The 18,224-nt window shown below is 35.9% G+C and overlaps 1 protein-coding gene across 1 annotated transcript in view; it reads right to left on the reverse strand.

The window, feature by feature from the left end:
- ADGRL2 (adhesion G protein-coupled receptor L2) overlaps window positions 1-18,224 on the reverse strand; it is a 584,864-nt gene that overhangs the window by 148,720 nt on the left and 417,920 nt on the right. The window contains exon 4 of the mRNA XM_056123806.1: window positions 9,979-10,151. Coding sequence (XP_055979781.1) covers window positions 9,979-10,051 — 73 coding nt within the window. The 5' untranslated portion in view covers window positions 10,052-10,151. The remainder of the gene's footprint in view (window positions 1-9,978; window positions 10,152-18,224) is intronic.

Genomic DNA, 18,224 nt, shown 5'->3' on the forward strand with positions numbered 1-18,224 from the left:
TACACTCCATATTTTATAAAATGCAAAACTCTAAGCTTCACTATAGGATATGTAATCACCATTACCTATTTTGAAAACCGAAAGGACTATATATATATATATATATATATGTATATATAGATATACACATTTTTTGCTTTTTTGGGTCACACCCAACGATGCTCAGGGGTTATTCCTGGCTTTGCACTCAGGAATTACTCCTATAGGTGCTTGGGGGTCCATATAGGATGCCAGGTCTGCCGCATACAAGGCAAACACCCTACCCCCTGTACTAACGCTCCGGCCCCCGAAAGTATCATATCTTAAAAATAAATTTTATTAGGGCCAGGGTGATGATAGTACAGCAGGTAAAGACTTTTGCCTGGCATGTGCAGACCCAGGTTCAATTTCTGCCATTCTATATGACCCAAACCAGGAGTGATCCCTGCGCACAGGACCAGGAGTATGCCCTGAGTACCACTGAGTGTGGCCCAAAAACCAAAACAAATGGATAAATTTCATGTAAGTAGACTAGAAACAAAATTAATCAGTTTAGTAGAAAGGAACATTTAGATATTATCAGAATCAGAATACGGCTTATCATCCACATTCTAATATATGTATCAATCCAATTACATATTTTTCTTTACTATTCATTATCCATTTTTAATTTCTAAATATCCAAGGTTCATACATTCTTTGCTTAAATTGCTTCATACTAAGTGATTCATTCGCTTACATAACTTGATTTAATTATTATTGTTGTTATTATTTTGTTTGGGGACCACTTCTGGCAATCCTCAGGGTTAACTACTGACTCTATGTGCAAGAATCACTCCTTGCAACGCTTGGAGAATCATATGTAATGCTTGGGATCTAACTGATGTTGTCTATGTTCAAGACAAGTATCTTAAAACCTGTACAATGTCTTCAGCTCCTAATGTGCTTACTCCTAAATTAAATGAGATTGTTACTGCCATTTTATGACAAAGTTAATTACTATTAGATTAAAAATTTAAATAAAAACATTTAAAGGCTTGAGAGTAATACAGGTGATTAAATATTTAATCTCCGGAATAAAATTTAGCCATAAAAATAATGAAATAGCACACAAAAGAAAATAGCTGTATAGCAACAAGAAAGAAGAAAATGGGGTTAAATAAAGCAAAAGAAGAAACTACTGGTCACTTTTAAATCTGTGACTATAGCTAGCTTTGTCTAATTAAAAGCTTTGTTTAATTTTTTTTTTAATCAGAGCTGGAGATATAGAGCTTAACATGCACTCAACCCAGGTTTGATTCCCAGCACCCATTTGGTCTCCCAAGCACTGTCAGGCATAATTTGTGACTGCTGTCAGTATTAACCCAGGTGTGACCCAAACTAACTAAATAAAAAAAATATATATATGAGCTGTGTGAGTCAAATTAAATCAAATTAAAGGCAAGCTGGAAATGTTTCTCATTAAAAATGACAAAAAACAAATAAAGGAATTTACAAAACAAGAAAGGCTATGACAGAATTACTGAATAAAAAATTTATTCCAACATTAAAACTGGCCAGTAAGTAAATCCATTAAAATATTTTCCCTCGTAATTAGAACCCAAATTACAATTTTAATTTCTATTCTGATATCCTTTTTTCATATATCAAATTGCCAATCTTTACTGAAATTTAAAAGCAATACCATTTGAATATCTAAACTGATATTTATATACGCCGATAATCAAATTGAACACTGGTATAGTCCTTTAGAAAAATGAGTTTGAAAAATGTCCACATGCCTGATACAATAATAAAAATTCTAGAATTTTAGTCTGAGGAAATAACCAGCTATGAAGAAAAAGATTTATATATTTACTTATGCTTGAAAGAAATTAGGACCACATGGCTAACTGAGTAGGAAAGAAGAGTTAAATCATTTCTGACATACACATAACAAATCACACTATAGCTGATGAAATGCATTATCTAAATATATAATAACAAATTATAATAATATAAAATAAGGAGACAATACGAAAGTATGTGGAGATGAAGATCCTAACTTTGACTCACGCATATCTTACTTCAACCATAATTAAGGCAATATGGCTTTTTGTGGGGTGGGAGGGAAGGAATCCAAAGAGATACGATGCAGTTCTCTTAAGAACCAAGAATTCTAAACTATTTTAAAATTTTAACTTAACTTTCCTACATTTATCTTTCCCATCTGAATGAATGCAAAGAACTTTTAAGAAAAATAAGCTCTTCACGCAAGAATAAAATTCAAACTCAGAAACAAAAGTCAAACTCAGAGGAGTAGACCCATGGTGATAAGGCAGGATTATAAATGTTTTTGCTTCCTAAAGCTCTGATACAGAATTTCCTTCTTAGTCTTACATTTTATCCAAAAAATCCCAAGGCTGGGCTAGGTATTCTCCTGGAATCACTTCTGTCAAGTTGACAAAAGGAGTTCAAGAATAGGGTTGAAAGATGTCATGAGATATTCACTAATCCTCATTGATGTCTAATGCATGTAGACTGCACGGCTGTCATATGCCATTCTCTGTCATGCAGGAGGTGAAGAGAAAATAAAGAGTACCACAGGGTACCAAGCATATGCTTCAGAAAGACACTCCCTTAGTAATACAGCAGACAAAATGGTTCTCTGACACATATAAGTTCTATATTAATACTTTGATGTGCTCAGTTATACTTATCATCTTATAACTGAAGTGTACAATATATTAAAAAGTGAAAAGTTTGAATTTCAAAAAAATGAAGCAAGATATTCATCCAAATTAAAAATTACTAGTAGAGTAACATGATTACTGCTGTGCAAAATAAAGGTGCTTTAAAATGCTTATTTTTAGGGGGATGGCACCCCCAGATATGCTCAGGGTTTACTCCTTGCTTTGTGCTCAAGAGTTAATGTGAAGCACTGTGGGATGAACTACCATGTGGCTGGTTGCTAAGCGCCTCAACCTCTGGACCATGTTTCTTCAGCGCTGCTTCTTGAGCTTCTAATTAAATGATTTTTAGGATACTACATCACTGTCACTGTCCTCCTGTTGTTCTTCGATTTGCTCGAGCGGGCCCAGTAACGTCTCCATTGTGACACTTGTTACTGTGTTTGTCATATCAAGTACTTCACGGGTAGCTTGCCAGGCTTTGTCGTGCGGGCGAGATACTCTCGGTAGCTTGCTGGGCTCTCCGAGAAGGGCAGAAGAATCAAACCTGGGTCAGCCAGGTTGGCTGCATGCAAGGCAAACGCCTTACCCGCTGTACTATCGCTCCAACCCGGATACTACATATTTTTCAAAAATAATAACAGTTGTGCTAAATGCCCTATATGAATATATACTTAATATTTTAAAAATCTAACTTCTATATGGGCAAGTTTATGACTTCTTGAGATTTAGCAAATTATTTCATAAATTTCATCATAACAGATTTACTTTTTTAAATACTTGACATTCTTATCAGTCAAAAAATTGGGAGTTTGTGAAAACTAAAATATCACTCAATACAGGGGCCATGGATATGGTTCAAATGGCAGAGACATGCCTAGCATATGTGAGATCTTATCTTCGATCCCCATCATCATATGGCACCCATAGCCTTGCTGAATGAGGAGGCCCTTGAGAATCGCCATGAGTGCTAAGCACTCCTGCTCTCCTCCCCTAAAGTGTCACAAAATATGTTATTAAGGTCTCGGTGACTACAGTGCCTCTGACTTGTAAAACTTTTCTATCAAAAACAGATATTATCAGGGAAGCAACAGAGGTAAAAGATAAACAATCTAAACGAGTCTTTTCTGAACTGGAAAAAAGGAAGGCAAGACGAAATAGGGTAGAAAGATGAAAAAAAGAAAAAGAAGTCCAGAAGACATCATCTTTAGACATGAAATAAAGCCTAATTTGCTACTGAATATGGCTATAATGATGGTCAAAGTGTTATCTCCAATTAAGCTTAAAAAATAAAAAGCCAGAGAATCCTATTAGCTTAGTTTTCTTTGAATTTTGAGACATATTTAGAAAAAATATAAATACCTTGTTCTCTGATCCATAAGGCATTTAGTTTTTTCAAGGTAAGAAACACTATCATATGATTTGTAAATGGCATTTTTATGCTTTTAAAACTAAACTACATCACTACATATGCAGAAGAAAATTGCGGCAATCAAATTACATTACTCTCCTAACAGAACAAAGAATATTTAAAGTGTCCTAAGATCAATATAGTTAGTTTCATAAAAGAACAAAAAAATCATACTGATCAGCACTAAAAATATAAAATCTGTTTTAAATGCATTGTTTCAAATGAAAGTTAATTTACATAATTTGTAAATTAAAAAAATAAGATTACATTTACTATGCAGCAAACACAGATATGCTGTTCAATTCCTATTAATTTAATGGGAGCTGTGACTCCCATTAAGTTTAATAGGAGTCATACAGCCAAATCCCCATGTACCTTGCTGAAAATTTACCTCCTAGCATTCAACTAATCAAATATACTGAAATGAACAAAGTAGTCAATTTTGCTAGACTAGGAAATATAAAGTTTCTGTAAGTCAATTCAGCATTATCAATGCAATGTCCTTGTTATGTATCCAAGAAGAACAAGGTATCAAAAAGAAAAGTGACAAATCAAATCAAGAGTTTAGAAGCTCTAAAAATGTAACATTTTCCTATAACAGAAAATATGATCTGTTTTGTTTCATTCTAGAGCCAATTTTTCCCTTTTTGTTTTCCTTACTCAGGATACTGTCCAAAAAAAAAAATCCTTTATAAAGCCTAAAATTATGCCCGCAGAGCCTGAACTAAGGAACAAAGAATCTTATGAAAAATTCTAGATAACTGCGCACAGTAAACTGCTTACTACTTCTGAATCACAGTAAATCAAGACTTTTCTTTCAAAAGCAGTTTTAAAACTGACATTATATTCACACCCATGTATCCCACACCTCATTTTCAACCCCTCGCCCCACTACAGTGCTCAATACCACGGTGGTTCTGAGGGGCGATGTTCAACAACATCAGAATCATGCCATGGAACTGTCAAAAACAGAAACATTTTGGCCCCAAAACAGACTCATCAGGCAATTCTGCAGTTCCTTAAGACAATGAAATGCTATTATACTTCATTCTGCCTACATCCCATGCTGTCTTTATCTCCTTTTCTCCAACGTCAAGCTCATCTTACCTGTCCATTCAACGCATACTTGAGATTCAGCGCAATCCTCATAGGCCACCTCTCATACACCTATCATCCGAAAGCCACTTTATATAATGCCATATGGCACGTCTCACAGTTATCACAAACTTTGCCCTTTCCCTACTAAAACTACAACTTTCTTCAAATATTCATGTTATTTTATGTGATCAGTATAGAATGAGAGCTCAGTAAGCCAAGCCCTGTACCAGGAATTCAATGATCAAAATTTTTGAATGAACATATTTTCCTTAATATGTGTAAATAAAATGAAAAAGAATATAGGTCTGAGTCATTGTAATCCTTTTGAAATTGAACCTGATGGAACTAAGCTACTATTTCTTCCATCAAAAACACAGATCGTTATGAAGGGAACATTTATGATCTAGGATTTTAAACCCTAGATCTACTTCTTTTTTCTGCCCACCAACTAGTGAAAAGATCCTAGAGTTAAACATATTTCTAATTATCACTAACTCAAGTCACATTAAAACGTGCTCAGAGAATTCCAAACTACATTAAAAACTAGAAAGATACTATTTCCACAACTATGTTCTCAATTTTTTTTATTTATACAAAATATGAAGGCTAATCTGGCATTTATATGTGGCATATTTTTCTTTGGAAAGGATAAGCAACAGTGTAATATGATTTAATTAATGAGAAATTTACTAGGGAAATCTAATTATATATTTTCTGGATATAGAATTCAACCTGAAATCCTTATTACCAACTTTGCTGAACAATTGCTATTATTTGTAACTTGTCACTTGAGCTAGCCCCACATGCCTGACTTATGCTTGCTACAGCTCCATTATATAACATAATTTAATTCTCTGGGACACAAAAATTCAATTTACTTTTCTACTTACTGATACATGATGCCACAGTGGGTTACTATGCTTATAAAAATTGGTCAAAAGAATCAAAGCACCGGTTTCTCAACAAACAATACTTTGCAGGACTTGAAATTTTTGTTCTCTAGGAATAAAATATACTCTAAGAAAAACTTATTCTGAAGAGTTTGCATCTTTTACAATTACCTATTATCTAGAAATTCAAAAATAATTTTCCAAAGTACACATGGAAGAAAGACTTTAAGAAACACAATACTGCTCTGATTTTGCAAACTGAATATTTAATGGTAAGACTCCATTTTTAATGGTTTATTTTTATTTGGGAGCCACACCTGGTGATGCTCAGGGCTCACTTCTGGCTCAAAGCTTAGGGATCACTCCCAGCAGGGCTCAGGACACTACAGGAAGTGCTGGAGATTATTGTGGGGAATGAATCTGGAATGACTGTATGCAAGTGCCTTAACTCTTGTCTCTCTGACCCAAGACTTTATTTTTAAACACTAATTAGACCTTTATATAACTGGCTTTTTACTATTGTAAAACTTAAAATATGTAACAATTTACGTTTTCTGTTGGAAGGTGGAGGGGATAGGTTCCAGGAGCCACTCATGCTGATAGTCAACCGGTAATCTCTGTACTTAGACCCAAGCATGTCACGTGCTGCTTGGTCTTTCGGTGTTGGGGACAATGAGGGCCCACCCCATGGTGCTCAAGGCATCTCCTGGGTCACACCCAGCAATGCTTAGGAGACTCTGTTTCCAAAAACAAGATCTTGCTTGTGACCTTTATACTATCATCTGGTCTCATGATTTACGTATCTTTTAAGATGCACACAACATGACATGACATGAGGATAATGTTCTTCTGAACATCAAACAAATAAGTAAATGCAAATGTGGAAATTTACCTCCATGTGAAATAAATCTAAATTCATGGTAAGCCTTAAAAATCATAATAAGCCTTAAAAATTTTAAGAATTTTCAGGCTTTTAGAAAGCCTGAAAAACAACTGTAAACAGGAGAAAAAGCTCTTTTAAAAAAAAAAGTCATGATCCATTCTGAATATAACACACATAGATTTTATAGGGCTGGAGCGATAGCACAGCGGGTAGGGCTTTTGCCTTGCACACAGCCAAAATGGCCAACCCCCGTTTGATTCATCCGCCCCTCTCAAGAGAGCCCAGCAAGCTACCGAGAGTATCTCGCCCTCATGGGCAAAGTCTGGCAAGCTACCCGAGACATATTCGATATGCCAAACACAGTAACAAGTCTCACAATGTTACTGAGCCCGCTAAAGCAAATCAATGAACAACGGGAGGACAATGACAGTGACGGATTTTCTAACCTTAATTAGTTTATAATACTTAAAAGTATAATCTCTGGGAATAGAGGAATAGCACAGCGGGTAGGGCGTTTGCCTTTGCACGCGGCCGACCAAGGTTTGATTCCCAGCACCCCACATGGTCCTCTGAGCACCACCAGGAGTAACTCCTGAGTGCAGAGCCAGGAGTAACCCCTGTGCATCGCCGGGTGTGACCCAAAAAGTAAAAGAGAAAAAAAAAAGGACAATCTCTGATTTCTACTGTAAGAAAAATGGGGAAACCAGGGGGTTGTAAAGGAATAAAAATCACGAGCACCAAGACAAGCACTTTTTTGCCTGCCTCAAACCTCAATAAGGCCTACAGCATCACACTTTTCTTTGCTATTTTCTTTGTTTGGTACTAATATTTCATATCCAGTAGATATTCGACAAAGTTCATAAGCTCCTCAAAAGCAGAACTCTGCCTTTTGCATTTTGTAACCCCAGGCTCCGACTCAATTTTTCCCATTCAATCAATGACAAAGGAGTGGTAAAAATGCCTACAACATAAATAAATAAATAAATAAATAAATAAAAACTTTATCTGAGTTTTTCCAAAAGGCTTCAGAAAACGATACACAAAAACTGCTCATTTCCATAAAATTTGAAAAGGCAGCTATCATGTATGGAAACCCCCTGCCCTATAAACATAATGACTGAATGATTAAATTGGTATTTTATTTCCTATGCTCACATACCTAACTTTGATTGGTTTTCTCTACAGGTGTTCACAGAGCATTATCTGCTTTCTGGCAATAAAGTACCATCGTGTCATGCTAAACTTTTCTAATACAAAATGATGTGAGCCTGAATCAGTGTCCTAATAATGTGCATTAATTGTATATACTCTCACAGTTAACAGTGTGGGTTCATCCCAGTACTTTTTACCTATAGGAGGGAACTGCTTCAAAAGCAACACCCCCTGGCCTGATGTGCCAAAAATGAAATTTCCCTTCACAGCAGATATGAAACCTGACCTGATAGGTGACACTAGAAATAAAACTGCAGTATCTCATGAAAAAGTCTGTTTGCTAGCCCCCTGCTGAGTTAAGCTACTGTGCCAGCAAAGTGGTATCTAACTTGATTGGAAATTTTTTCATTAAGTAGACTAATGAGGCATTGGTCCACACCTGGAATCTTTTCTAAATGTATCAGAACATTCAAACATAATAGCAGGAATTCAGGCAGACCCCGCCCGCCCCTTCCCCCCACCACCAACTTCAAAAAATTAAAAAATATATATATATAGAGAGAGAGACTGTACTCAAGATTTTAATAGCAATTCAAGACAGGAATTTATACAATTAAATGCAGTCTCAGCTCGTTTTTGATCACTTTAGTACTGTTCATTCAAACAGATTACACTGTAATGTTAAGATCGATGTGGCCTTTCCATTCTGATATAAAAAGCACTGTTCTCTTAAGAATACAACACTACCCTATATACAACTGTCAAGTGTAATTTTGTATGTTAATGAATATTACTTTAATACTTAATCTTTATTTCTAATCGGTTATTTTAAATTATTAAGTTTTATCAGGTATTTAATGTAGGAGTCTGGGAAGGCAAGGGAAAAAATGATGAAACACAATTTTAAAACCAGCAGTTCAAATAGAATTCCTTTGGCAAAATTAAAATAACATATTGTACCTTCTTACAAAGATACATCAGTAATAAGCTTCCATCAATCCTATAACTTCTATTTTCTCTACCTATTATAAAGATTCTTACTGCCGAGGCACATCTCTATCCCAAAGACAATATTTTAATTTTCAAACATTTTCTTCAAGAATGTTTCATCAGAATTCTTTCTTGTATTTTATGCTTTTCTCACATTTTTGTTCTCATGGATTGTACAAGGCTTAACAACAATGTTCATGCCAAACAATAACTACAACTATTAACTAGTATAAAATTAACATGCCTTAGCTCCTTACTTATTCTTGACCTGAAAAGAGTACCTGAAGGGGATTCTTTTCACATGAAATAATATTTAAGGCTAGTATTTCAGTAATACAAGGAAATCCACATAATTATTAAAAATGGTAATTGCAATTCCACACATGAGAAAACTTCCATAATATATAAAAACTAGGAAATCTGTAACCAAAGCTAGATTTAGTTTTAGTTTTAGTTTTGCTTATACCTGGTAGTGCTCAGGGCTTTCTCATGCCTCTGTACTCAGGGATCACTTGTAGCAGAAATCAGGAGTAGCTCTGCAGTGCTGACAAGTGCCCTATCCACTATACTGGCTCCAGTTCCTACAAAACTACATCTAGGAAGTCAATAAAACTAAAGATGAGAGTCACCACAACATATTCTCAATTTTACTGGAATAAATTTAGTCAATGTAAAATTATACTAAACTTAAGCTTTCATTTAAAATACAAGCTTAGAATTCTAGCACTGTCCTACATCATATAGCTATTTAATAAAAACTAAACCTCTTAAAAAAGAATTCTACAACCAGGAAACCGTAACACTTTAAAAATAGTAACGCTCTTTCTATTCACTTCTATTTTAAAAAAAGTTTGCACAGTTTAAGTTCCTCTAGTCTTAAAAAATAAAATTTAGAATATATCTTACCTTCTGCATTAGGTAAAAAGCTGATTATAATGAAAAACCACAGACTTCGCATTCTGCAACCAGAAGACACCATTATTGATCCCTTTAAATATTTTCTTTGTATTCCTTAATGAATCTAGTTATAAATGCCCAGCTTCATCGAACCCAGCAGTCTGCATCATTGATCCTCATATCTGAAAAACAAACAAATCCATCATTTACTCTATGGTCTTGCTACGTCACAAAAATATATAAATAATATTAAGAACTCTCCCTTGCCCCTTCCCTTTCCCCACCCTCCCAATATTTAAAAATCAAAGAAGTATATATCTTGATCTATCCAATAAGGTAGCTGCATTTATATTTTGGGTTCCACCTGAGGCTTATATTCAAAATCAACTGAAGCCTAAAAATCATGAAGGTAACCATAACATATAAATTCATTTCATTATATGAATTTCAAATTACATCTTTTTCTTTGATAAGCTGAGAAGGTCCTTTTAGAATAGCACATTGTGTTTCTATTACCATATCTCTATACATTCTTAGTCTTTTTATTAAATTACTAATTTTAGGACTTATCTTATAAAGCTGTATAAATGTATGTAGCTCTGTCACTAGTGATAATTAACAATATTATTTTATTCTGGTATCCTACAAGATAAATTAGAGAAATAGTAAATGTTTTTCTATACATGGTATATGATTTTTATTATATGAATATGCTGTGCATAATAACAGCCTCTGAAAATACTGTATGCCTAAATACTACATATTCAAATTTTTTGGTTTGGCGATTTTTTTTCTTTATTTCCGGCCAATACCTGGTTGTGCTTAGGAACTACTTTGCACTGCATTTGGGGGTCATTCCATACATGGAGAATCCAACCCAGGCTTTCTGCATACGAAGTATAAGCTCCAGCCTTTTAAGTGGTCTTCTGCAGTCCTCAAATTGTTAATTGTTTCTAGTCTAATAGAGTGATTATCTGAAGTATTTCATTTGAAGTGTCTAAATTTAGATATATTCCTTTTCCTTCGAGCAAGGTTTAACTTCGTAAGACGAGCCCACAAGCTTTAGTCAGTCAAACCATGATGTACAAACAGAAACACCAAGGCCCTCAATACATCACCAAGGTTTCATCATTATTTTGAAGAAACTGAAGGAGAGACGATAAAGAATACAAAACCAAAAGTCAAAGTATTTTGATCAGTCCTTAAGAATCCAGTACTGAGGCCAGAGAGATAGTACAGAGGGGAGGACACTTGCCTTCCAGGTGACCTACAAGGGCTCCATCCCTGGCTATTCAAATAGTCCTCTGAGCTTAGAATCAAGAGCAAGCCCTTAGCATCTGTAGATGTGGCCCATAAACAAAACCACAACAACAACAATAACAACAAGGACAACGACGACGATGAAAGGAATACAACTCTTCAACTGAAGGGTGCTGGGGGAGATGAGAAATACGACTTAATCACTATTTCTTGGTTACTAGGATCACATGACACTAGGTCATTTGCTGGGTGTTATAAAATGTTATACTTCTATGGGTGATAGGTGGAACCAGAGCAATTTCTAGCCTCAACATGCTTCCAAAATGAAGCTTGGTCTAAAAATACATCTAATCTCCTGGACAAACTTCTTGAGGTAAAGAAATTATTTTTAAGGAACTTGAGAGTTTCCTCATGTTCATTTCCTATTATTTTCTTCTAAATATTTATTATGTATGTATATAAAAATTTGATTTGGGGGCTACACCCTGTCCTCTGGTGAGGCATAGGGAACCACTAGCGGTGTTGGGGGCTGCACCTGCGTCAGTTTCATGCGAGGCAAGCACCTTAACTACTGCACTATAGCTCTGTGGCTCCCTAAATAATAATTTTATCAAGTCTATTAAAAGCAGCCCTTAATCTTCTGTAAGGAGTATCAAAATGAAGGGCAATAAATAAGGCAATGAGAATGTCCCTTGATATTTAAATGTTGAGCCTATAAGTAAAATATTCTCACATAACTTACATGCTATAACCAAAACAAGAAATATCTAGAAAATAATTTTTCATAGTAAAGTACTTTCACATTATCTGAGCTAGTTTGCAGATGCTACATGCTTCGTGCACTTACTTAACTTCAGTAAAACGGCCAGATTCTTTATGGTTTGGAAAACAACAGGCTATAAAATCACTATGCTGTTTGATCAACAAACACATGGAAAAGGTAAAAATTAATCTGAAGTTATTATCTAATGTTTAACTAAATATATAAATAACAAAATCACAGATAATATTAGACACACATTTTGGTAATATAATGTTTTATCATAGCTTGCATTTCATATAAAAATCTATTTTCCTGGGGCTGGAGCGATAGCACAGTGGGTAGGGCATTTGCCCTGCACGTGGCCGACGTGGGTTTAATCCCCAGCATCCCATATGGTCCCCTGAGCACCACCAGGAGTGGTTCCTGAGTGCATGAGCCAGGAGTAACCCCTGTGTATTGCCGGGTGTGACCCAAAAAGCAAAAAAAAAAAAATCTACTTTTCTGTATATTTCCCCATGCCCTATTTAGGCCAAATTTTCACTACTTGAAATCACTACTACCATTTATAATGAGTTGAATCAGAATTTGTGTTACCCAGTTGAGACAAATGCTTCTCTGCATGAAAAGACAGAAACATTTTTTTATATGCAAGGTATACAGTACTCTGCCACTGAATCATACCTCTGACCCCCACATTTCCCTCTTCTCAGTATAAAAAGTGTAGAAAGAAATGCATATTCTGAGGATCAGCGATGTGGGCTCAGTGGTTTGATCCCCAACTGTGCTAATAGTAATAATAATCTGATGAAGACACATAGCACAAGCCTGGTTGAATGGATTGACTATCTCGCCTAATTTTTCATTCTAAACTCCAAATAACTTCACAAGACAAAAAAAAATACAGTTAACAATTGCAAAGCTATAGCAAAGCACCTGCCTTAAAACTACCAGTTATTTTCATTAAAAAAGCATAAAGAGATGCCAGATAATTTCATGGCCTGTCACATCAAAAAGACTAATCAATGAACAATTTTGTATAGCCTACAGACTGCTCAATGATCTAATCAAGCAATCAGAATAATTTCATTGTGTGGATGAGGTACATTAATTGCTGCAAGAAAAATTAAGTCAGCCTCCGTCTTGAACTTAAGCAATGAATTCTATCTAACAGTGCAGGTTTTGGTTGTAAAAGATACCTCAACTTCAATGAATCAGTGTCTACAGGCTGCTTGCCCACATGCACAACTCTTGAACACATTTCTACTTTCATACAGCAATCCAAGATCAGTCTGTCTTCAGTCATACCCTATTTGAAAGAGTCCTTGTTTGTGGGAAGAAAGGGAAGGAAGAAATCAAGGACTGATGACTGCCTGCTAGGAAACAGCTGCCAAAATGGAAACCTCTGCTAGTGAGGAGGAAAAGGAGAAGGAAACCACATAACCAAGACCTTTTTTGTGGTCTTTGGCCAGGACAGACTATTTCATGAATGGATTTTTAACTATAATAAAATTTCAATGTGCTGCTATGGTTTGAACATGATATACAATTATAAGGTTTGAGAATGTGAAACATAATTTTTAAGACGATGTTTCTAACAAGAAGCTATAATTTCTTTGAAAGAAACAAAGGAAAACACTGGTTCAACTCTATGTACATAAGATAACGAACATCAAAAGTACTCTTGTCATACTACAACCTAGATCCCACATCACATCAAATAAAATTATTTTTAAAACCCCAACGTTCAAATGCAATTTTTAAAACTTAAGTCAAAAGATTTTACTGCTGTGATCCTAATTAAAAACAATCTTCCATTAAAGAAAAAATGATGAAAATTGGAACTACATAGCAAACTACAATCTGCTAAGCAATAAATGTATATATAATCAAATAAAGTGAAATAAATCTCAAGAAAATGTTGCAACTAAATCAAACTGGAGCCAAAGGACACTCACAGGCATAGATGCAGCTAGGGTATTTGTCCTATAAACTCTGTAAGCTACTAAATGAAACTCAATAAAAGCTTCTCAAAATGCAAAAGCAGGAACAAAAAAATCATAAAAAGGCTATTAAATTTCCTTTCAACAAATCGAAAACATTAAGTGATTCCCCCTGTTAATCACCAGTTTGTCTTCAGATTTTAGAAAACCCTTTTTCTAAGACTTAGGGGAGAAACAGAAAGCATTACAAAGGCACAGCACTCGGCTCAACTCCCCCACACACCCACCCACCCACCATCATGCTAACTGTTTACATCTTAAAACAGATGTAAAGAATGCTAGAAGCTTATAACATAAATGACTAAGATTTTTAAAACACTAAATCAGTTCTAATGTACAACCTTCTACTTTTCATCCTTATCCTTCAAATAAGAAGATTTAAGCAATTTCATTCTAATCTTATTTCTATAAACCGCATGCCACTGTCTACCAGACTTCTGTCAAGAATTTTTTTTAGATGTGAGTATCCTCTTACTGTCATGTAAAAAGTCAATTAATGCATCATTACTACTAAACCTTCCACAGCTGAATAATGTCTTCCAGGAATATGCTTCAGCATTGTTTATATCAACAATTCTCAATGTTTTATGCACTCCAACATTCTGTTAGCTATCATCTTTCAGATTTTAACCTTTTTTTGCTGCATTAAACCTCTACTACCTTAAATTGTCAGAAAAAAATTGGAAAAACACCCCTAATGAGTTTTAGTATTCGTGTGTTTATGTTACATTATCAGTAAATCACATTTAGCCGTATATGGAAAATGTCTACTTAGCAAAAATTGAAAAAATAAGACCCATTTGTTGATAAGCATCAATGAAAGAAATAGAATATAACATGTTTCAAATTAGCAAGAGGAAAAGATAATTTCACTAAAATTTTCTAAAACTGGTTAACTAACATTGATATTCTATTAAGAGCAAATCTACCATGAAGATTCATATCTATAGCTTTATCTTTGATTTCTATCATGGTCACTGAACTACTGTGAACACTGGCTATTAAACCAAAAACAACTACAAGCACAACGAGAACAGGGAAAGAGCCAGCTAAGCATAAAACCTACCAAAGTCACCCATCCTTGTTATTATGCACTAATGCTGTATAAATGAAACATTAATGCTCTGGCTAAGCCTAAAATTCTATGCACTAAATGTGTGTCAACTCTAAATGGAAGTTAAAGATAACTGTACAAAATTAGTCTTTCTGATCCTGTGCTCTGTAAAACTGCAATAATTACAAGAGAGAATTTACCATCAAAAAGAATGTTGCTTTATTGTATTTACCAAAACAAACAAAAACAATAAAAATGGACAACACTAACACCCCCACCCCTCCCCTGCTAATGTGCAAAGGTTAAGAAAATAAGAAATGTGTGCCTTTTTTTTTCTAAACCTCTTTTCGGGTGAGCTCTTCTTGGAATTGTCTTATGTGCGATCTTCACAGGTCAGAATATCCACCTTCATGTCAATGTAGGAGAAAATAGCAATACCCTTAGGAATTTTCTTTCAGTAACTTGTCTAAGTAGATCCTCCCTAACGCCAAATAAGAAAGCTGTTTTTCAGCGCCACACATTCAACATTATTTTCAATTGAGACTGTTTTCTTACCCTTCACGAGAATGGAGGGGTGGAGCAAGGAAAGCTGATAGATTTTGAAACCACGTGGAAAACCATCAGTCACCACCCTCTTTCTCCATTTCTTTTCTGCAAACACTGGCATCAAGTCTAGAGCACTTTAATTAAACTATTTATGCTAAAGTCCCCTTAACATTCATTATTTGTCTTACCCTTTACTGAAATATCTTCGTTGAGAAGGAATAAATTGTCCTATGAGAGAGCTTAGACGAGAGGAGTAGAAAGAAGAGTTCAGGAATGCACCTAGTAAATTACATCTGCTATCTGCTATCATATCTAGGAGTCTTGCTGAGCATGCAAAAGAGGTTTGTAGCTGTGAACACTAGAGGCACAGTACAGTCTGCCATTCTTTTCATTAAAATCCTTCCAGTTCAAACAGTTTAAAAAAAAGTTATCATTTACAAACTAATAAGACGTTTTATAAACATAAACTGCCAAATAAAGTTTTAAGAAATGAAACTACATGTCCATTTCAAATATTACCTACATACTGTGAAATGTTGATAGCTGTCAAACTTTTCTACCCCCCAAAAAAATCATAAATTTATTCAAAATATTTTGTAATACAGCTCAGATTGAAGAAAATATAGGCAATATGCTCATGAATATTAATCTCAGAGATGTGTCTGGGGACTCCAACAGCAAAGGAAAAAAAAGTGAAAATAAATAAATGGGACTAAATCAAACTAAAATGCTTCTGTACAAAGGATATATAATGAAAGCCAAAAAAAAAAAAAGGCAAACTACTCACTGGGTAAAGGTAGTGCATAGCATGTTATCAGGGAAGAGATTATTACTCAAGATATGTAAGAAACCCAACAAGAACAACAACAACAACAAAAAAAAAAAATCAAAAAACTGGCAAATAACCCACTGCCTCTTTTACAAACCACAACACCCAATAGGAGAGAAAAAAAGGGAATGACCTGCCACAGAGGCAGGGTGGGAGATGGGGGGGTGGGAGGGATACTGGGATCCGTGGTGGTGGGAAATGGGCACTGGTGGAGGGATGGGTATTTGATCATTGTATAATTGAAACCCAAGCACAAAAATTTGTGCTACAACTGTACCTCATGGTGTTTCAATAAAAATTAAATTTTTAATTTAAAATTTTTAATGGCGGCCGCATGGGAGCCTTGTGGACAGCAGGTATGAGCCGGGGGAGTGGGGGTGACTAAAACCTCATGGGAAGGGGGGCGTTTCGGTCCGCCCTTCACGCCCTACCGAGGTCACCAGTTGCCCCCCCATGAGCGGCTCTCCAGCACGGCCACAGCCCCAGAAGCACAAGGACTTAATGCAGAACCCGGCAGCTTGGAGCAGAAAAGTGAAAGGACTATGCGTTAATCCAGGCCATCATGTCTGCCTGGAGGGGAAAGGGTGTTGCCCCAGTCGCCTTCTCCTCTCTGGAAAGAAAGATGGCGGCCGCATGGGAGCCTTGTGGACAGCAGGTATGAGCCGGGGGAGTGGGGGCGACTAAAACCTCATGGGAAGGGGGGCGTTCCGGTCCGTCCTTCACGCCCTACCGAGGCCACCAGTTGCCCCCCACTAGCGGCTCTCCAGCACGGCCACGACTCCAGAGCACAGAAACCAATTTCTTAACTATCTGACTTTCAGTAGAAATACTTCCAGGGTCAATAAGTAAAATAGCAGAAATCCAAAACCAACATATAATTCTTGAACCCAGCTATAGAAAGCAAATCACTTCACAATGCTTTGTCAGCATGTCTGATTTGGGGGTGGGGGGGGTAAACTCTATATAATAGTGGTGAATCTTTTATTGAAACAATGAATCTAATCAAAGCAGATAGAGTGTTAACTAGAATTCATCTGCCCCACAGGGACTGGGAGGGGTAGGGGGTGGGGTTTTATTGGGGTTCTTCATGGTAAAAAATAAGTTTTGGTAAAGGGAAATGTGCTTGATATTTGCATGACTGAGACCTAAACCTGAAAGCTTTGTAACCTTTCCCATGGTGATTCAATAAATAAATAAATTAATTTAAAAAAATAATAAAATAAAATAAAATAAAGGGGAAAAAAATTTTTAATAAAAATTAAAAAAAAAACTGGCAAATAATTTGAAGAGACATTTCCTTAAGAAGCCACACAAATCACCTGTAGGTATATAAAAAAAAATGAAACTGCTCAACCACTTATTTGAAAAATGCAAATCGAAAATAACAATGAGAGGGACTGAAGAGATAGTCCAGTAGACAGATGTTTGCCTTGCACATGGCTGACCCAGGTTCAATTTCCAGCATCCCATATGGACTCCAAGGGCTGCCAGAAGTAATTCCTGAGCACTGCTAGGTGTGCCGTCCCCCCCAAAAAAAACCCACCCCAGTAAGATACTACCTCACATCAGTGCAAAGAAACTGGTAACAACCAGTGTGGAGAAAAAAGAAACTCCTGTACACTGTCAGTTTTAAATGTAAGTGTAGCCTCTATGGCAAATAACATAGAGAGATTGCTTAGAAAGCTCAACTGGAGGCACATGAGGCACTTACTGTGCATGGGGCCCACTCAGGTTTGATCCCTAGCATCATATATGGTTCCTCAGATGCTGCCAGGAGTGATCCCTGAGCACAGAGCTGAAAGT

The sequence above is a fragment of the Sorex fumeus genome, unplaced genomic scaffold, assembly GCF_029834395.1.
Source record: "Sorex fumeus unplaced genomic scaffold, SorFum_2.1 ptg000047l, whole genome shotgun sequence".
Classification (NCBI taxonomy): Eukaryota; Metazoa; Chordata; class Mammalia; order Eulipotyphla; family Soricidae; genus Sorex; species Sorex fumeus.